The 22,367-nt window shown below is 40.6% G+C and overlaps 1 protein-coding gene across 1 annotated transcript in view; it reads right to left on the bottom strand.

The window, feature by feature from the left end:
- The window catches only part of LOC306754692 (histone-lysine N-methyltransferase SUV39H1-like), a gene marked incomplete at both ends in the record, with an annotated part of 108,501 nt that overhangs the window by 1,810 nt on the left and 84,324 nt on the right, over positions 1–22,367 (bottom strand). Inside the window, 2 exons of the mRNA XM_079238747.1 lie at positions 1,302–1,431; positions 1,514–1,660. Coding sequence (XP_079094873.1) covers positions 1,302–1,431; positions 1,514–1,660 — 277 coding nt within the window. The remainder of the gene's footprint in view (positions 1–1,301; positions 1,432–1,513; positions 1,661–22,367) is intronic.

The raw sequence follows: 22,367 nt of genomic DNA, 5'->3' as shown, positions 1-22,367 counted from the left end.
ATCAAATAATAGTTATGTCTATTTTTACTTAAACACTGAACGCAGAACAGGCTTAAAAAAAAAAACTGAAATAAATATCAGGCCTCTTTATCTGGAACTTTTTATTAATTTTAATTGTAACCTAAATCTTTTCATCAAGGCCAACACCTAAAAAAATAACAAATATCTCTTTCAACTTTGAACAGACCATACCTTCAGTAAATAACATATTTATGCAGTTTAGTTTACTTCCATTTACTCTGATGATGCACATGGGTCCATTTCTGATACTTGGCGTCACTGTTTACATGCAAGTGCATCAAATGTTTTGTTCATCTTCATTAAAGAAAACAGTCTCTCACACAGATATGTGCTGCCGAACACATAGAGCATTTGAGCAGCTTTGGCTCGGAGTTGGGGCAGCATGTCGAGGAGGTAAGGTGGAAGTTACGCAGCACCGACAGAGTCATACTTTGTCTTGAGCGTGTCATTACACTGTAGCTCAATAAGCTCCATTTGGAGGCTGGTTGGTGCACTTTTCACGTCAACAGCAAACAGGTCGCTAAAACGTTCAAATCTACATTTTTTGGCTTCAAAGTCGGCAGATTGTCGGGTAAATTCAGCGCTAAGTAGATCGAGGTTTTCAGCAAACTGTGCAAAAGGCAACACGGCGGTAGAGGTCTGCTCTCTCTTGACTTGGCAGCACAAAAACGAGCCAGGTTTCCTTGCTGCATCCGACTCTCTCTGCTGGAACACACCTGACTCAGACTCAGACAAGCTCTGCAGATGTCTGCTAAATACACATTGATTTGGATCAGGTGTGTTGCAGCGGGACACTTGGAAAACCTGCAGGACACCAGTCCTTGAGGACCAGGATTGGGGATCCCTGCTCTAGTTGATGAGGGGAGAACTACATCCAGCTTCTAACATGCATCTAAAGGGTTAAAAGTCCTAAAATGATTGAATATTGATGGTTGTGAGAAAATCTTACATTGTTAAATTGATTCCTGATGGAAGGAATAAAAATAAACTAATAAATATGGATGTTTGAGGATTTTCTGGCATTTATGTATCTGATGATGGATATCAATATAAATACAAGTAACTACATGTAGCTCATCATCTTTGACTGGAAGTGTCACCAAAGCACCAGCTTTACCAGCGGACTCTGATCCCAGTAACAAGGAGCCACCAGTTTAACAAGGAAACAAGCTGCGGTAAAATAACTGGGACCGCCTGGACCCGCGTCGCCATGAAGTGTTCCTGTTTCCCGCCGTCCCAGCTGCTGGTTACTGAACTCTTCTCTAAAGGAAAAAACTTACTTTGCATCTTGTAGTCGAAGGTGAGCTCCTCGCCTGCCCGAATCGCTCGTGTGGAAAACAAAGCGATTCTCGGCAGCCGCTCATCGATGTTGTCGATGAACACGTTAAAAACCTGCAGGTTGGGGTTACACTGCGACAGAAAACACACGCATCAGGACACCTGCAGGCGCAACCACACAGCCGAGTGTGTGTGTGTGTGTGTAAACACTCACGCTGTGGTTGACAAAGTGGGAAATGTTCCCGAGATGCGCTGCGTCCACCGTGTAAACGTCTTCCACATAATCCAGGTCGAACAGGTACGTGGAGCCCTGGCAGTCGTAGAAGTGGCCCCGCCTCTCCGCTTCATCCGTCGTGATGATCTGAGAGAAATATCTCAGGTTACTCACAAACCACCACTGGGACAAACTGGGCAGGTGTGGAACCAAGTGGCACAGCACCACCAGGACTGAGCCGGTTTAAAGCTGCTTTCCTGTAAATCTCAGACGTTTCTGGTTAAACTGACCTGAATAAGCACACCTGTACAGCAGACCAGGTGTATGACTGAGCCGTGGGAGAGTTTACGTCTCATTGGGTCAGATCCAACAGGACGGCACAAACCGGTTTCTTGCAAACGTTTATTTTCTGACATCCAGACATCTAAATGTTCGTCTGATTCATATTCATGTGTCTGACTCTGCAGACGTCAGTGTGAATAAAGTCAGCGTTGGGAACACAGCACGACAGGAAGCTGTGAGGGGGACCATTTTCACTGCTGCACCACTAACCCTGCAGCAGGAAGCTGTGAGGGGGACCGTTTATTACATTATAATTTCCAATTATTTCATATATAATAATAATCATAACAACAGTAAGAGTAACTTTATTACTGTTAGTATTACTGGACATATTTAAAGCTAAAACCACAGTAAACACCATATTAAACACACAAATACAGTCTGCCTTCCTCTGCAAACATGATGAAAAACACACACCCTCCCTAAACAAAGCAGGAAACCATGGAAACATTAGGAGGATGAAGTCGCTTTAGGAAAATCCTGAACTGTCGACTTGTTTCCTACAAATATTTCTGTCTACAGCTAATCCGTGTATTTCTAACCGGAGATACACGTGTAAACGTGTATTTTATGTGTACTTCTAGCCAGAGATACACGTGTAAACGTGTATTTTATGTGTACTTCTAGCCAGAGATACACCTGTAAACGTGTGTTTTATCTGTGTACTTCTAGCCGGAGATACACGTGTAAACGTGTGTTTTATCTGTGTACTTCTAGCCAGAGATACACGTGTAAACGTGTGTTTTATCTGTGTACTTCTAGCCAGAGATACACGTGTAAGCGTGTGTTTTATCTGTGTACTTCTAGCCGGACATACACGTGTAAACGTGTGTTTTATCTGTGTACTTCTAGCCGGAGATACACGTGTAAACGTGTGTTTTATCTGTGTACTTCTAGCCGGAGATACACGTGTAAACGTGTATTTTACCTGTGTACTTCTAGCCAGAGATACACGTGTAAACGTGTGTTTTATCTGTGTACTTCTAGCCAGATACACGTGTAAACGTGTGTTTTATCTGTGTACTTCTAGCCAGATACACGTGTAAACGTGTATTTTATCTGTGTACTTCTAGCCAGAGATACGAGTGTAAACGTGTGTTTTATCTGTGTACTTCTAGCCAGAGATACACGTGTAAACGTGTGTTTTATCTGTGTACTTCTAGCCAGAGATACACGTGTAAACGTTTATTTTGTCTGCGTACTTCTAGCCAGAGATAACACGTGTAAACGTGTGTTTTATCTGTGTACTTCTAGCCAGAGATACACGTGTAAACGTGTGTTTTATCTATGTACTTCTAGCCAGAGATACATGTGTAAACGTGTATTTTATGTGTACTTCTAGCCAGAGATACACGTGTAAACGTGTGTTTTATCTGTGTACTTCTAGCCGGAGATACACGTGTAAACGTGTTTTATCTGTGTACTTCTAGCCAGAGATACGCGTGTAAACGTGTGTTTTATCTGTGTACTTCTAGCCAGAGATACACGTGTAAACATGTGTTTTATCTGTGTACTTCTAGCCAGAGATACACGTGTAAACGTTTATTTTGTCTGCGTACTTCTAGCCAGAGATACACGTGTAAACGTGTATTTTATCTGTGTACTTCTAGCCAGAGATACACGTGTAAACGTGTGTTTTATCTATGTACTTCTAGCCAGACATACATGTGTAAACGTGTATTTTATGTGTACTTCTAGCCAGAGATACGCGTGTAAACGTGTGTTTTATCTGTGTACTTCTAGCCAGATATACACGTGTAAACGTGTGTTTTATCTGTGTACTTATAGCCAGAGATACGCGTGTAAACGTGTTTTTTATCTGTGTACTTCTAGCCAGAGATACACGTGTAAACGTGTGTTTTATCTGTGTACTTCTAGCCAGAGATACATGTGTAAACGTGTATTTTATGTGTACTTCTAGCCAGAGATACGCGTGTAAACGTGTGTTTAATCTGTGTACTTCTAGCCAGATATACGCGTGTAAACGTGTGTTTTATCTGTGTACTTCTAGCCAGATATACACGTGTAAACGTGTATTTTATCTGTGTACTTCTAGCCAGATATACACGTGTAAACGTGTATTTTATGTGTACTTCTAGCCAGATATACATGTGTAAACGTGTATTTTATGTGTACTTCTAGCCAGAGATACACGTGTAAACGTGTATTTTATCTGTGTACTTCTAGCCAGATACGCGTGTAAATGTGTATTTTATCTGTGTACTTCTAGCCAGAGATACGCGTGTAAACGTGTGTTTAATCTGTGTAGTTCTAGCCAGAGATACGCGTGTAAACGTGTGTTTTATCTGTGTACTTCTAGCCAGACATACGCGTGTAAACGTGTGTTTTATCTGTGTACTTCTAGCCGGAGATACACGTGTAAACGTGTGTTTTATCTGTGTACTTCTAGCCGGAGATACACGTGTAGACGTGTGTTTTATCTGTGTACTTCTAGCCAGAGATACACGTGTAAACGTGTGTTTTATGTGTGTACTTCTAGCCGGAGATACACGTGTAAACGTGTGTTTTATCTGTGTACTTCTAGCCGGAGATACACGTGTAAACGTGTGTTTTATCTGTGTACTTCTAGCCAGAGATACGCGTGTAAACGTGTGTTTTATCTGTGTACTTCTAGCCTGAGATACACGTGTAAACGTGTGTTTTATCTGCGTACTTCTAGCCAGAGATACGCGTGTAAACGTGTGTTTTATCTGTGTACTTCTAGCCTGAGATACACGTGTAAACGTGTGTTTTATCTGCGTACTTCTAGCCAGAGATAAAGGTGTAAACGTGTATTTTATCTGTGTACTTCTAGCCAGAGATACACGTGTAAACGTGTGTTTTATCTGTGTACTTCTAGCCAGAGATACACGTGTAAACGTGTGTTTTATCTGTGTACTTCTAGCCAGAGATAGGCGTGTAAACGTCTATTTTATGTGTACTTCTAGCCAGAGATACGCGTGTAAACGTGTGTTTTATCTGTGTACTTCTAGCCAGAGATACGCGTGTAAACGTGTTTTATCTGTGTACTTCTAGCCAGAGATACACGTGTAAACGTGTATTTTATCTGTGTATTTCTAGCCAGATACACGTGTAAATGTGTATTTTATCTGTGTACTTCTAGCCAGAGATACGCGTGTAAACGTCTGTTTTATCTGTGTACTTCTAGCCAGAGATACACGTGTAAACGTTTATTTCATCTGCGTACTTCTAGCCAGAGATACGCGTGTAAACGTCTGTTTTATCTGTGTACTTCTAGCCGGAGATACACGTGTAAACGTGTGTTTAATCTGTGTAGTTCTAGCCAGAGATACGCGTGTAAACGTGTGTTTTATCTGTGTACTTCTAGCCGGAGATACACGTGTAGACGTGTGTTTTATCTGTGTACTTCTAGCCAGAGATACACGTGTAAACGTGTGTTTTATGTGTGTACTTCTAGCCGGAGATACACGTGTAAACGTGTGTTTTATCTGTGTACTTCTAGCCGGAGATACACGTGTAAACGTGTGTTTTATCTGTGTACTTCTAGCCAGAGATACGCGTGTAAACGTGTGTTTTATCTGTGTACTTCTAGCCTGAGATACACGTGTAAACGTGTGTTTTATCTGCGTACTTCTAGCCAGAGATACGCGTGTAAACGTGTGTTTTATCTGTGTACTTCTAGCCTGAGATACACGTGTAAACGTGTGTTTTATCTGCGTACTTCTAGCCAGAGATAAAGGTGTAAACGTGTATTTTATCTGTGTACTTCTAGCCAGAGATACACGTGTAAACGTGTGTTTTATCTGAGTACTTCTAGCCAGAGATACACGTGTAAACGTGTGTTTTATCTGTGTACTTCTAGCCAGAGATAGGCGTGTAAACGTCTATTTTATGTGTACTTCTAGCCAGAGATACGCGTGTAAACGTGTGTTTTATCTGTGTACTTCTAGCCAGAGATACGCGTGTAAACGTGTTTTATCTGTGTACTTCTAGCCAGAGATACACGTGTAAACGTGTATTTTATCTGTGTATTTCTAGCCAGATACACGTGTAAATGTGTATTTTATCTGTGTACTTCTAGCCAGAGATACGCGTGTAAACGTCTGTTTTATCTGTGTACTTCTAGCCAGAGATACACGTGTAAACGTTTATTTCATCTGCGTACTTCTAGCCAGAGATACGCGTGTAAACGTCTGTTTTATCTGTGTACTTCTAGCCGGAGATACACGTGTAAACGTGTGTTTAATCTGTGTAGTTCTAGCCAGAGATACGCGTGTAAACGTGTGTTTTATCTGTGTACTTCTAGCCAGATACACGTGTAAACGTGTGTTTTATCTGTGTACTTCTAGCCAGATACACGTGTAAACGTGTATTTTATCTGTGTACTTCTAGCCAGAGATACGAGTGTAAACGTGTGTTTTATCTGTGTACTTCTAGCCAGAGATACACGTGTAAACGTGTGTTTTATCTGTGTACTTCTAGCCAGAGATACACGTGTAAACGTTTATTTTGTCTGCGTACTTCTAGCCAGAGATAACACGTGTAAACGTGTGTTTTATCTGTGTACTTCTAGCCAGAGATACACGTGTAAACGTGTGTTTTATCTATGTACTTCTAGCCAGAGATACATGTGTAAACGTGTATTTTATGTGTACTTCTAGCCAGAGATACACGTGTAAACGTGTGTTTTATCTGTGTACTTCTAGCCGGAGATACACGTGTAAACGTGTTTTATCTGTGTACTTCTAGCCAGAGATACGCGTGTAAACGTGTGTTTTATCTGTGTACTTCTAGCCAGAGATACACGTGTAAACATGTGTTTTATCTGTGTACTTCTAGCCAGAGATACACGTGTAAACGTTTATTTTGTCTGCGTACTTCTAGCCAGAGATACACGTGTAAACGTGTATTTTATCTGTGTACTTCTAGCCAGAGATACACGTGTAAACGTGTGTTTTATCTATGTACTTCTAGCCAGACATACATGTGTAAACGTGTATTTTATGTGTACTTCTAGCCAGAGATACGCGTGTAAACGTGTGTTTTATCTGTGTACTTCTAGCCAGATATACACGTGTAAACGTGTGTTTTATCTGTGTACTTATAGCCAGAGATACGCGTGTAAACGTGTTTTTTATCTGTGTACTTCTAGCCAGAGATACACGTGTAAACGTGTGTTTTATCTGTGTACTTCTAGCCAGAGATACATGTGTAAACGTGTATTTTATGTGTACTTCTAGCCAGAGATACGCGTGTAAACGTGTTTAATCTGTGTACTTCTAGCCAGATATACGCGTGTAAACGTGTGTTTTATCTGTGTACTTCTAGCCAGATATACACGTGTAAACGTGTATTTTATCTGTGTACTTCTAGCCAGATATACACGTGTAAACGTGTATTTTATGTGTACTTCTAGCCAGATATACATGTGTAAACGTGTATTTTATGTGTACTTCTAGCCAGAGATACACGTGTAAACGTGTATTTTATCTGTGTACTTCTAGCCAGATACGCGTGTAAATGTGTATTTTATCTGTGTACTTCTAGCCAGAGATACGCGTGTAAACGTGTGTTTAATCTGTGTAGTTCTAGCCAGAGATACGCGTGTAAACGTGTGTTTTATCTGTGTACTTCTAGCCAGACATACGCGTGTAAACGTGTGTTTTATCTGTGTACTTCTAGCCGGAGATACACGTGTAAACGTGTGTTTTATCTGTGTACTTCTAGCCGGAGATACACGTGTAGACGTGTGTTTTATCTGTGTACTTCTAGCCAGAGATACACGTGTAAACGTGTGTTTTATGTGTGTACTTCTAGCCGGAGATACACGTGTAAACGTGTGTTTTATCTGTGTACTTCTAGCCGGAGATACACGTGTAAACGTGTGTTTTATCTGTGTACTTCTAGCCAGAGATACGCGTGTAAACGTGTGTTTTATCTGTGTACTTCTAGCCTGAGATACACGTGTAAACGTGTGTTTTATCTGCGTACTTCTAGCCAGAGATACGCGTGTAAACGTGTGTTTTATCTGTGTACTTCTAGCCTGAGATACACGTGTAAACGTGTGTTTTATCTGCGTACTTCTAGCCAGAGATAAAGGTGTAAACGTGTATTTTATCTGTGTACTTCTAGCCAGAGATACACGTGTAAACGTGTGTTTTATCTGTGTACTTCTAGCCAGAGATACACGTGTAAACGTGTGTTTTATCTGTGTACTTCTAGCCAGAGATAGGCGTGTAAACGTCTATTTTATGTGTACTTCTAGCCAGAGATACGCGTGTAAACGTGTGTTTTATCTGTGTACTTCTAGCCAGAGATACGCGTGTAAACGTGTTTTATCTGTGTACTTCTAGCCAGAGATACACGTGTAAACGTGTATTTTATCTGTGTATTTCTAGCCAGATACACGTGTAAATGTGTATTTTATCTGTGTACTTCTAGCCAGAGATACGCGTGTAAACGTCTGTTTTATCTGTGTACTTCTAGCCAGAGATACACGTGTAAACGTTTATTTCATCTGCGTACTTCTAGCCAGAGATACGCGTGTAAACGTCTGTTTTATCTGTGTACTTCTAGCCGGAGATACACGTGTAAACGTGTGTTTAATCTGTGTAGTTCTAGCCAGAGATACGCGTGTAAACGTGTGTTTTATCTGTGTACTTCTAGCCGGAGATACACGTGTAGACGTGTGTTTTATCTGTGTACTTCTAGCCAGAGATACACGTGTAAACGTGTGTTTTATGTGTGTACTTCTAGCCGGAGATACACGTGTAAACGTGTGTTTTATCTGTGTACTTCTAGCCGGAGATACACGTGTAAACGTGTGTTTTATCTGTGTACTTCTAGCCAGAGATACGCGTGTAAACGTGTGTTTTATCTGTGTACTTCTAGCCTGAGATACACGTGTAAACGTGTGTTTTATCTGCGTACTTCTAGCCAGAGATACGCGTGTAAACGTGTGTTTTATCTGTGTACTTCTAGCCTGAGATACACGTGTAAACGTGTGTTTTATCTGCGTACTTCTAGCCAGAGATAAAGGTGTAAACGTGTATTTTATCTGTGTACTTCTAGCCAGAGATACACGTGTAAACGTGTGTTTTATCTGAGTACTTCTAGCCAGAGATACACGTGTAAACGTGTGTTTTATCTGTGTACTTCTAGCCAGAGATAGGCGTGTAAACGTCTATTTTATGTGTACTTCTAGCCAGAGATACGCGTGTAAACGTGTGTTTTATCTGTGTACTTCTAGCCAGAGATACGCGTGTAAACGTGTTTTATCTGTGTACTTCTAGCCAGAGATACACGTGTAAACGTGTATTTTATCTGTGTATTTCTAGCCAGATACACGTGTAAATGTGTATTTTATCTGTGTACTTCTAGCCAGAGATACGCGTGTAAACGTCTGTTTTATCTGTGTACTTCTAGCCAGAGATACACGTGTAAACGTTTATTTCATCTGCGTACTTCTAGCCAGAGATACGCGTGTAAACGTCTGTTTTATCTGTGTACTTCTAGCCGGAGATACACGTGTAAACGTGTGTTTAATCTGTGTAGTTCTAGCCAGAGATACGCGTGTAAACGTGTGTTTTATCTGTGTACTTCTAGCCAGACATACGCGTGTAAACGTGTGTTTTATCTGTGTACTTCTAGCCGGAGATACACGTGTAAACGTGTGTTTTATCTGTGTACTTCTAGCCGGAGATACACGTGTAGACGTGTGTTTTATCTGTGTACTTCTAGCCAGAGATACACGTGTAAACGTGTGTTTTATCTGTGTACTTCTAGCCGGAGATACACGTGTAAACGTGTGTTTTATCTGTGTACTTCTAGCCGGAGATACACGTGTAAACGTGTGTTTTATCTGTGTACTTCTAGCCAGAGATACGCGTGTAAACGTGTGTTTTATCTGTGTACTTCTAGCCGGAGATACACGTGTAAACGTGTGTTTTATCTGCGTACTTCTAGCCAGAGATACAGGTGTAAACGTGTATTTTATCTGTGTACTTCTAGCCAGAGATACACGTGTAAACGTGTGTTTTATCTGTGTACTTCTAGCCAGAGATACACGTGTAAACGTGTGTTTTATCTGTGTACTTCTAGCCAGAGATACGCGTGTAAACGTGTTTTATCTGTGTACTTCTAGCCAGAGATACACGTGTAAACGTGTGTTTTATCTGTGTACTTCTAGCCGGAGATACACGTGTAAACGTGTATTTTATGTGTACTTCTAGCCAGAGATACACGTGAAAAAGTGTATTTTATGTGTACTTCTAGCCAGAGATACACGTGTAAACGTGTGTTTTATCTGTGTATTTCTAGCCGGAGATACACGTGTAAACGTGTGTTTTATCTGTGTACTTCTAGCCGGAGATACACGTGTAAACGTGTGTTTTATCTGTGTACTTCTAGCCGGAGATACACGTGTAGACGTGTGTTTTATCTGTGTACTTCTAGCCAGAGATACGCGTGTAAACGTGTGTTTTATCTGTGTACTTCTAGCCGGATATACACGTGTAAACGTGTATTTTATGTGTACTTCTAGCCAGAGATAGGCGTGTAAACGTGTATTTTATGTGTACTTCTAGCCAGAGATACACGTGTAAACGTGTATTTTATCTGTGTACTTCTAGCCAGATACGCGTGTAAATGTGTATTTTATCTGTGTACTTCTAGCCAGAGATACGCGTGTAAACGTGTGTTTAATCTGTGTAGTTCTAGCCAGAGATACGCGTGTAAACGTGTGTTTTATCTGTGTACTTCTAGCCAGACATACGCGTGTAAACGTGTGTTTTATCTGTGTACTTCTAGCCGGAGATACACGTGTAAACGTGTGTTTTATCTGTGTACTTCTAGCCGGAGATACACGTGTAGACGTGTGTTTTATCTGTGTACTTCTAGCCGGAGATACACGTGTAAACGTGTGTTTTATCTGTGTACTTCTAGCCGGAGATACACGTGTAAACGTGTGTTTTATCTGTGTACTTCTAGCCGGAGATACACGTGTAAACGTGTGTTTTACCTGTGTACTTCTAGCCAGAGATACACGTGTAAACGTGTGTTTTATCTGTGTACTTCTAGCCAGATACACGTGTAAACGTGTGTTTTATCTGTGTACTTCTAGCCAGATACACGTGTAAACGTGTATTTTATCTGTGTACTTCTAGCCAGAGATACGAGTGTAAACGTGTGTTTTATCTGTGTACTTCTAGCCAGAGATACACGTGTAAACGTGTGTTTTATCTGTGTACTTCTAGCCAGAGATACACGTGTAAACGTTTATTTTGTCTGCGTACTTCTAGCCAGAGATAACACGTGTAAACGTGTGTTTTATCTGTGTACTTCTAGCCAGAGATACACGTGTAAACGTGTGTTTTATCTATGTACTTCTAGCCAGAGATACATGTGTAAACGTGTATTTTATGTGTACTTCTAGCCAGAGATACACGTGTAAACGTGTGTTTTATCTGTGTACTTCTAGCCGGAGATACACGTGTAAACGTGTTTTATCTGTGTACTTCTAGCCAGAGATACGCGTGTAAACGTGTGTTTTATCTGTGTACTTCTAGCCAGAGATACACGTGTAAACATGTGTTTTATCTGTGTACTTCTAGCCAGAGATACACGTGTAAACGTTTATTTTGTCTGCGTACTTCTAGCCAGAGATACACGTGTAAACGTGTATTTTATCTGTGTACTTCTAGCCAGAGATACACGTGTAAACGTGTGTTTTATCTATGTACTTCTAGCCAGACATACATGTGTAAACGTGTATTTTATGTGTACTTCTAGCCAGAGATACGCGTGTAAACGTGTGTTTTATCTGTGTACTTCTAGCCAGATATACACGTGTAAACGTGTGTTTTATCTATGTACTTATAGCCAGAGATACGCGTGTAAACGTGTTTTTTATCTGTGTACTTCTAGCCAGAGATACACGTGTAAACGTGTGTTTTATCTGTGTACTTCTAGCCAGAGATACATGTGTAAACGTGTATTTTATGTGTACTTCTAGCCAGAGATACGCGTGTAAACGTGTGTTTAATCTGTGTACTTCTAGCCAGATATACGCGTGTAAACGTGTGTTTTATCTGTGTACTTCTAGCCAGATATACACGTGTAAACGTGTATTTTATCTGTGTACTTCTAGCCAGATATACACGTGTAAACGTGTATTTTATGTGTACTTCTAGCCAGATATACATGTGTAAACGTGTATTTTATGTGTACTTCTAGCCAGAGATACACGTGTAAACGTGTATTTTATCTGTGTACTTCTAGCCAGAGATACGCGTGTAAACGTGTGTTTAATCTGTGTAGTTCTAGCCAGAGATACGCGTGTAAACGTGTGTTTTATCTGTGTACTTCTAGCCAGACATACGCGTGTAAACGTGTGTTTTATCTGTGTACTTCTAGCCGGAGATACACGTGTAAACGTGTGTTTTATCTGTGTACTTCTAGCCGGAGATACACGTGTAGACGTGTGTTTTATCTGTGTACTTCTAGCCAGAGATACACGTGTAAACGTGTGTTTTATCTGTGTACTTCTAGCCGGAGATACACGTGTAAACGTGTGTTTTATCTGTGTACTTCTAGCCGGAGATACACGTGTAAACGTGTGTTTTATCTGTGTACTTCTAGCCAGAGATACGCGTGTAAACGTGTGTTTTATCTGTGTACTTCTAGCCTGAGATACACGTGTAAACGTGTGTTTTATCTGCGTACTTCTAGCCAGAGATAAAGGTGTAAACGTGTATTTTATCTGTGTACTTCTAGCCAGAGATACACGTGTAAACGTGTGTTTTATCTGTGTACTTCTAGCCAGAGATACACGTGTAAACGTGTGTTTTATCTGTGTACTTCTAGCCAGAGATAGGCGTGTAAACGTCTATTTTATGTGTACTTCTAGCCAGAGATACGCGTGTAAACGTGTGTTTTATCTGTGTACTTCTAGCCAGAGATACGCGTGTAAACGTGTTTTATCTGTGTACTTCTAGCCAGAGATACACGTGTAAACGTGTATTTTATCTGTGTACTTCTAGCCAGATACACGTGTAAATGTGTATTTTATCTGTGTACTTCTAGCCAGAGATACGCGTGTAAACGTCTGTTTTATCTGTGTACTTCTAGCCAGAGATACACGTGTAAACGTTTATTTCATCTGCGTACTTCTAGCCAGAGATACGCGTGTAAACGTCTGTTTTATCTGTGTACTTCTAGCCGGAGATACACGTGTAAACGTGTGTTTAATCTGTGTAGTTCTAGCCAGAGATACGCGTGTAAACGTGTGTTTTATCTGTGTACTTCTAGCCGGAGATACACGTGTAGACGTGTGTTTTATCTGTGTACTTCTAGCCAGAGATACACGTGTAAACGTGTGTTTTATGTGTGTACTTCTAGCCGGAGATACACGTGTAAACGTGTGTTTTATCTGTGTACTTCTAGCCGGAGATACACGTGTAAACGTGTGTTTTATCTGTGTACTTCTAGCCAGAGATACGCGTGTAAACGTGTGTTTTATCTGTGTACTTCTAGCCTGAGATACACGTGTAAACGTGTGTTTTATCTGCGTACTTCTAGCCAGAGATACGCGTGTAAACGTGTGTTTTATCTGTGTACTTCTAGCCTGAGATACACGTGTAAACGTGTGTTTTATCTGCGTACTTCTAGCCAGAGATAAAGGTGTAAACGTGTATTTTATCTGTGTACTTCTAGCCAGAGATACACGTGTAAACGTGTGTTTTATCTGAGTACTTCTAGCCAGAGATACACGTGTAAACGTGTGTTTTATCTGTGTACTTCTAGCCAGAGATAGGCGTGTAAACGTCTATTTTATGTGTACTTCTAGCCAGAGATACGCGTGTAAACGTGTGTTTTATCTGTGTACTTCTAGCCAGAGATACGCGTGTAAACGTGTTTTATCTGTGTACTTCTAGCCAGAGATACACGTGTAAACGTGTATTTTATCTGTGTATTTCTAGCCAGATACACGTGTAAATGTGTATTTTATCTGTGTACTTCTAGCCAGAGATACGCGTGTAAACGTCTGTTTTATCTGTGTACTTCTAGCCAGAGATACACGTGTAAACGTTTATTTCATCTGCGTACTTCTAGCCAGAGATACGCGTGTAAACGTCTGTTTTATCTGTGTACTTCTAGCCGGAGATACACGTGTAAACGTGTGTTTAATCTGTGTAGTTCTAGCCAGAGATACGCGTGTAAACGTGTGTTTTATCTGTGTACTTCTAGCCAGACATACGCGTGTAAACGTGTGTTTTATCTGTGTACTTCTAGCCGGAGATACACGTGTAAACGTGTGTTTTATCTGTGTACTTCTAGCCGGAGATACACGTGTAGACGTGTGTTTTATCTGTGTACTTCTAGCCAGAGATACACGTGTAAACGTGTGTTTTATCTGTGTACTTCTAGCCGGAGATACACGTGTAAACGTGTGTTTTATCTGTGTACTTCTAGCCGGAGATACACGTGTAAACGTGTGTTTTATCTGTGTACTTCTAGCCAGAGATACGCGTGTAAACGTGTGTTTTATCTGTGTACTTCTAGCCGGAGATACACGTGTAAACGTGTGTTTTATCTGCGTACTTCTAGCCAGAGATACAGGTGTAAACGTGTATTTTATCTGTGTACTTCTAGCCAGAGATACACGTGTAAACGTGTGTTTTATCTGTGTACTTCTAGCCAGAGATACACGTGTAAACGTGTGTTTTATCTGTGTACTTCTAGCCAGAGATACGCGTGTAAACGTGTTTTATCTGTGTACTTCTAGCCAGAGATACACGTGTAAACGTGTGTTTTATCTGTGTACTTCTAGCCGGAGATACACGTGTAAACGTGTATTTTATGTGTACTTCTAGCCAGAGATACACGTGAAAAAGTGTATTTTATGTGTACTTCTAGCCAGAGATACACGTGTAAACGTGTGTTTTATCTGTGTATTTCTAGCCGGAGATACACGTGTAAACGTGTGTTTTATCTGTGTACTTCTAGCCGGAGATACACGTGTAAACGTGTGTTTTATCTGTGTACTTCTAGCCGGAGATACACGTGTAGACGTGTGTTTTATCTGTGTACTTCTAGCCAGAGATACGCGTGTAAACGTGTGTTTTATCTGTGTACTTCTAGCCGGATATACACGTGTAAACGTGTATTTTATGTGTACTTCTAGCCAGAGATAGGCGTGTAAACGTGTATTTTATGTGTACTTCTAGCCAGAGATACACGTGTAAACGTGTATTTTATCTGTGTACTTCTAGCCAGATACGCGTGTAAATGTGTATTTTATCTGTGTACTTCTAGCCAGAGATACGCGTGTAAACGTGTGTTTAATCTGTGTAGTTCTAGCCAGAGATACGCGTGTAAACGTGTGTTTTATCTGTGTACTTCTAGCCAGACATACGCGTGTAAACGTGTGTTTTATCTGTGTACTTCTAGCCGGAGATACACGTGTAAACGTGTGTTTTATCTGTGTACTTCTAGCCGGAGATACACGTGTAGACGTGTGTTTTATCTGTGTACTTCTAGCCGGAGATACACGTGTAAACGTGTGTTTTATCTGTGTACTTCTAGCCGGAGATACACGTGTAAACGTGTGTTTTATCTGTGTACTTCTAGCCGGAGATACACGTGTAAACGTGTGTTTTACCTGTGTACTTCTAGCCAGAGATACACGTGTAAACGTGTGTTTTATCTGTGTACTTCTAGCCAGATACACGTGTAAACGTGTGTTTTATCTGTGTACTTCTAGCCAGATACACGTGTAAACGTGTATTTTATCTGTGTACTTCTAGCCAGAGATACGAGTGTAAACGTGTGTTTTATCTGTGTACTTCTAGCCAGAGATACACGTGTAAACGTGTGTTTTATCTGTGTACTTCTAGCCAGAGATACACGTGTAAACGTTTATTTTGTCTGCGTACTTCTAGCCAGAGATAACACGTGTAAACGTGTGTTTTATCTGTGTACTTCTAGCCAGAGATACACGTGTAAACGTGTGTTTTATCTATGTACTTCTAGCCAGAGATACATGTGTAAACGTGTATTTTATGTGTACTTCTAGCCAGAGATACACGTGTAAACGTGTGTTTTATCTGTGTACTTCTAGCCGGAGATACACGTGTAAACGTGTTTTATCTGTGTACTTCTAGCCAGAGATACGCGTGTAAACGTGTGTTTTATCTGTGTACTTCTAGCCAGAGATACACGTGTAAACATGTGTTTTATCTGTGTACTTCTAGCCAGAGATACACGTGTAAACGTTTATTTTGTCTGCGTACTTCTAGCCAGAGATACACGTGTAAACGTGTATTTTATCTGTGTACTTCTAGCCAGAGATACACGTGTAAACGTGTGTTTTATCTATGTACTTCTAGCCAGACATACATGTGTAAACGTGTATTTTATGTGTACTTCTAGCCAGAGATACGCGTGTAAACGTGTGTTTTATCTGTGTACTTCTAGCCAGATATACACGTGTAAACGTGTGTTTTATCTATGTACTTATAGCCAGAGATACGCGTGTAAACGTGTTTTTTATCTGTGTACTTCTAGCCAGAGATACACGTGTAAACGTGTGTTTTATCTGTGTACTTCTAGCCAGAGATACATGTGTAAACGTGTATTTTATGTGTACTTCTAGCCAGAGATACGCGTGTAAACGTGTGTTTAATCTGTGTACTTCTAGCCAGATATACGCGTGTAAACGTGTGTTTTATCTGTGTACTTCTAGCCAGATATACACGTGTAAACGTGTATTTTATCTGTGTACTTCTAGCCAGATATACACGTGTAAACGTGTATTTTATGTGTACTTCTAGCCAGATATACATGTGTAAACGTGTATTTTATGTGTACTTCTAGCCAGAGATACACGTGTAAACGTGTATTTTATCTGTGTACTTCTAGCCAGAGATACGCGTGTAAACGTGTGTTTAATCTGTGTAGTTCTAGCCAGAGATACGCGTGTAAACGTGTGTTTTATCTGTGTACTTCTAGCCAGACATACGCGTGTAAACGTGTGTTTTATCTGTGTACTTCTAGCCGGAGATACACGTGTAAACGTGTGTTTTATCTGTGTACTTCTAGCCGGAGATACACGTGTAGACGTGTGTTTTATCTGTGTACTTCTAGCCAGAGATACACGTGTAAACGTGTGTTTTATCTGTGTACTTCTAGCCGGAGATACACGTGTAAACGTGTGTTTTATCTGTGTACTTCTAGCCGGAGATACACGTGTAAACGTGTGTTTTATCTGTGTACTTCTAGCCAGAGATACGCGTGTAAACGTGTGTTTTATCTGTGTACTTCTAGCCTGAGATACACGTGTAAACGTGTGTTTTATCTGCGTACTTCTAGCCAGAGATAAAGGTGTAAAAGTGTATTTTATCTGTGTACTTCTAGCCAGAGATACACGTGTAAACGTGTGTTTTATCTGTGTACTTCTAGCCAGAGATACACGTGTAAACGTGTGTTTTATCTGTGTACTTCTAGCCAGAGATAGGCGTGTAAACGTCTATTTTATGTGTACTTCTAGCCAGAGATACGCGTGTAAACGTGTGTTTTATCTGTGTACTTCTAGCCAGAGATACGCGTGTAAACGTGTTTTATCTGTGTACTTCTAGCCAGAGATACACGTGTAAACGTGTATTTTATCTGTGTACTTCTAGCCAGATACACGTGTAAATGTGTATTTTATCTGTGTACTTCTAGCCAGAGATACGCGTGTAAACGTCTGTTTTATCTGTGTACTTCTAGCCAGAGATACACGTGTAAACGTTTATTTCATCTGCGTACTTCTAGCCAGAGATACGCGTGTAAACGTCTGTTTTATCTGTGTACTTCTAGCCGGAGATACACGTGTAAACGTGTGTTTAATCTGTGTAGTTCTAGCCAGAGATACGCGTGTAAACGTGTGTTTTATCTGTGTACTTCTAGCCAGACATACGCGTGTAAACGTGTGTTTTATCTGTGTACTTCTAGCCGGAGATACACGTGTAAACGTGTGTTTTATCTGTGTACTTCTAGCCGGAGATACACGTGTAGACGTGTGTTTTATCTGTGTACTTCTAGCCAGAGATACACGTGTAAACGTGTGTTTTATCTGTGTACTTCTAGCCGGAGATACACGTGTAAACGTGTGTTATATCTGTGTACTTCTAGCCGGAGATACACGTGTAAACGTGTGTTTTATCTGTGTACTTCTAGCCAGAGATACGCGTGTAAACGTGTGTTTTATCTGTGTACTTCTAGCCGGAGATACACGTGTAAACGTGTGTTTTATCTGCGTACTTCTAGCCAGAGATACAGGTGTAAACGTGTATTTTATCTGTGTACTTCTAGCCAGAGATACACGTGTAAACGTGTGTTTTATCTGTGTACTTCTAGCCAGAGATACACGTGTAAACGTGTGTTTTATCTGTGTACTTCTAGCCAGAGATACGCGTGTAAACGTGTTTTATCTGTGTACTTCTAGCCAGAGATACACGTGTAAACGTGTGTTTTATCTGTGTACTTCTAGCCGGAGATACACGTGTAAACGTGTATTTTATGTGTACTTCTAGCCAGAGATACACGTGAAAAAGTGTATTTTATGTGTACTTCTAGCCAGAGATACACGTGTAAACGTGTGTTTTATCTGTGTATTTCTAGCCGGAGATACACGTGTAAACGTGTGTTTTATCTGTGTACTTCTAGCCGGAGATACACGTGTAAACGTGTATTTTATCTGTGTACTTCTAGCCAGATACGCGTGTAAATGTGTATTTTATCTGTGTACTTCTAGCCAGAGATACGCGTGTAAACGTGTGTTTAATCTGTGTAGTTCTAGCCAGAGATACGCGTGTAAACGTGTGTTTTATCTGTGTACTTCTAGCCAGACATACGCGTGTAAACGTGTGTTTTATCTGTGTACTTCTAGCCGGAGATACACGTGTAAACGTGTGTTTTATCTGTGTACTTCTAGCCGGAGATACACGTGTAGACGTGTGTTTTATCTGTGTACTTCTAGCCAGAGATACACGTGTAAACGTGTGTTTTATCTGTGTACTTCTAGCCGGAGATACACGTGTAAACGTGTGTTTTATCTGTGTACTTCTAGCCGGAGATACACGTGTAAACGTGTGTTTTATCTGTGTACTTCTAGCCAGAGATACGCGTGTAAACGTGTGTTTTATCTGTGTACTTCTAGCCTGAGATACACGTGTAAACGTGTGTTTTATCTGCGTACTTCTAGCCAGAGATACAGGTGTAAACGTGTATTTTATCTGTGTACTTCTAGCCAGAGATACACGTGTAAACGTGTGTTTTATCTGTGTACTTCTAGCCAGAGATACACGTGTAAACGTGTGTTTTATCTGTGTACTTCTAGCCAGAGATAGGCGTGTAAACGTCTATTTTATGTGTACTTCTAGCCAGAGATACGCGTGTAAACGTGTGTTTTATCTGTGTACTTCTAGCCAGAGATACGCGTGTAAACGTGTTTTATCTGTGTACTTCTAGCCAGAGATACACGTGTAAACGTGTATTTTATCTGTGTACTTCTAGCCAGATACACGTGTAAATGTGTATTTTATCTGTGTACTTCTAGCCAGAGATACGCGTGTAAACGTCTGTTTTATCTGTGTACTTCTAGCCAGAGATACACGTGTAAACGTGTGTTTAATCTGTGTAGTTCTAGCCAGAGATACGCGTGTAAACGTGTGTTTTATCTGTGTACTTCTAGCCAGACATACGCGTGTAAACGTGTGTTTTATCTGTGTACTTCTAGCCGGAGATACACGTGTAAACGTGTGTTTTATCTGTGTACTTCTAGCCGGAGATACACGTGTAGACGTGTGTTTTATCTGTGTACTTCTAGCCAGTGATACACGTGTAAACGTGTGTTTTATCTGTGTACTTCTAGCCGGAGATACACGTGTAAACGTGTGTTTTATCTGTGTACTTCTAGCCGGAGATACACGTGTAAACGTGTGTTTTATCTGTGTACTTCTAGCCAGAGATACGCGTGTAAACGTGTGTTTTATCTGTGTACTTCTAGCCGGAGATACACGTGTAAACGTGTGTTTTATCTGCGTACTTCTAGCCAGAGATACAGGTGTAAACGTGCATTTTATCTGTGTACTTCTAGCCAGAGATACACGTGTAAACGTGTGTTTTATCTGTGTACTTCTAGCCAGAGATACACGTGTAAACGTGTGTTTTATCTGTGTACTTCTAGCCAGAGATACGCGTGTAAACGTGTTTTATCTGTGTACTTCTAGCCAGAGATACACGTGTAAACGTGTGTTTTATCTGTGTACTTCTAGCCGGAGATACACGTGTAAACGTGTATTTTATGTGTACTTCTAGCCAGAGATACACGTGTAAACGTGTATTTTATGTGTACTTCTAGCCAGAGATACACGTGTAAACGTGTGTTTTATCTGTGTATTTCTAGCCGGAGATACACGTGTAAACGTGTGTTTTATCTGTGTACTTCTAGCCGGAGATACACGTGTAAACGTGTGTTTTATCTGTGTACTTCTAGCCAGAGATACGCGTGTAAACGTGTGTTTTATCTGTGTACTTCTAGCCAGACACACGTGTAAACGTGTGTTTTATCTGTGTACTTCTAGCCAGATACACGTGTAAACGTGTATTTTATCTGTGTACTTCTAGCCAGAGATACGCGTGTAAACGTGTGTTTTATCTGTGTACTTCTACCCAGAGATACACGTGTAAACGTGTGTTTTATCTGTGTACTTCTAGCCAGAGATACACGTGTAAACGTTTATTTTGTCTGTGTACTTCTAGCCAGATATACACGTGTAAACGTGTATTTTATCAGTGTACTTCTAGCCAGATATACACGTGTAAACGTGTGTTTTATCTGTGTACTTCTAGCCAGATATACACGTGTAAACGTGTACTTTATGTGTACTTCTAGCCAGAGATACACGTGTAAACGTGTTTTATCTGTGTACTTATAGCCAGATATACACGTGTAAACGTGTATTTTATCTGTGTACTTCTAGCCAGATACACGTGTAAATGTGTATTCTATCTGTGTACTTCTAGCCAGAGATACGCGTGTAAACGTGTGTTTTATCTGTGTACTTCTAGCCAGAGATACGCGTGTAAACGTGTGTTTTATCTGTGTACTTCTAGCCAGAGATACACGTGTAAACTTGTGTTTTATCTGTGTACTTCTAGCCGGAGATACACGTGTAAACGTGTGTTTTATCTGTGTACTTCTAGCCGGAGATACACGTGTAGACGTGTGTTTTATCTGTGTACTTCTAGCCAGAGATACGCGTGTAAACGTGTGTTTTATCTGTGTACTTCTAGCCAGAGATACAGGTGTAAACGTGTATTTTATCTGTGTACTTCTAGCCAGAGATACACGTGTAAACGTGTGTTTTATCTGTGTACTTCTAGCCAGAGATACACGTGTAAACGTGTGTTTTATCTGTGTACTTCTAGCCAGAGATAGGCGTGTAAACGTCTATTTTATGTGTACTTCTAGCCAGAGATACGCGTGTAAACGTGTGTTTTATCTGTGTACTTCTAGCCGGAGATACACGTGTAAACGTGTGTTTTATCTGCGTACTTCTAGCCAGAGATACAGGTGTAAACGTGTATTTTATCTGTGTACTTCTAGCCAGAGATACACGTGTAAACGTGTATTTTATCTGTGTACTTCTAGCCAGAGATACACGTGTAAACATGTGTTTTATCTGTGTACTTCTAGCCAGAGATACACGTGTAAACGTGTGTTTTATCTGTGTACTTCTAGCCAGAGATAGGCGTGTAAACGTCTATTTTATGTGTACTTCTAGCCAGAGATACGCGTGTAAACGTGTGTTTTATCTGTGTACTTCTAGCCAGAGATACGCGTGTAAACGTGTTTTATCTGTGTACTTCTAGCCAGAGATACACGTGTAAACGTGTGTTTTATCTGTGTACTTCTAGCCGGAGATACACGTGTAAACGTGTATTTTATGTGTAGTTCTGGCCAGAGATACACGTGTAAACGTGTATTTTATGTGTACTTCTAGCCAGAAATACACGTGTAAACGTGTGTTTTATCTGTGTACTTCTAGCCGGAGATACACGTGTAAACGTGTGTTTTATCTGTGTACTTCTAGCCAGATATACACGTGTAAACGTGTATTTTATCTGTGTACTTCTAGCCAGATACACGTGTAAATGTGTATTTTATCTGTGTACTTCTAACCAGAGATACGCGTGTAAACGTGTGTTTTATCTGTGTACTTCTAGCCAGAGATACACGTGTAAACGTGTGTTTAATCTGTGTACTTCTAGCCAGAGATACGCGTGTAAACGTGTGTTTTATCTGTGTACTTCTAGCCAGAGATACACGTGTAAACGTGTGTTTTATCTGTGTACTTCTAGCCGGAGATACACGTGTAAACGTGTGTTTTATCTGTGTACTTCTAGCCGGAGATAAACGTGTAGACGTGTGTTTTATCTGTGTACTTCTAGCCAGAGATACACGTGTAAACGTGTGTTTTATCTG

The sequence above is a fragment of the Telmatherina bonti genome (assembly GCF_933228915.1).
Source record: "Telmatherina bonti genome assembly, chromosome: 4".
Taxonomy (NCBI): Eukaryota; Metazoa; Chordata; class Actinopteri; order Atheriniformes; family Telmatherinidae; genus Telmatherina; species Telmatherina bonti.
Note: the sequence above shows the minus strand (reverse complement) of the source record. Positions and strands in the feature narration are given on the sequence as shown.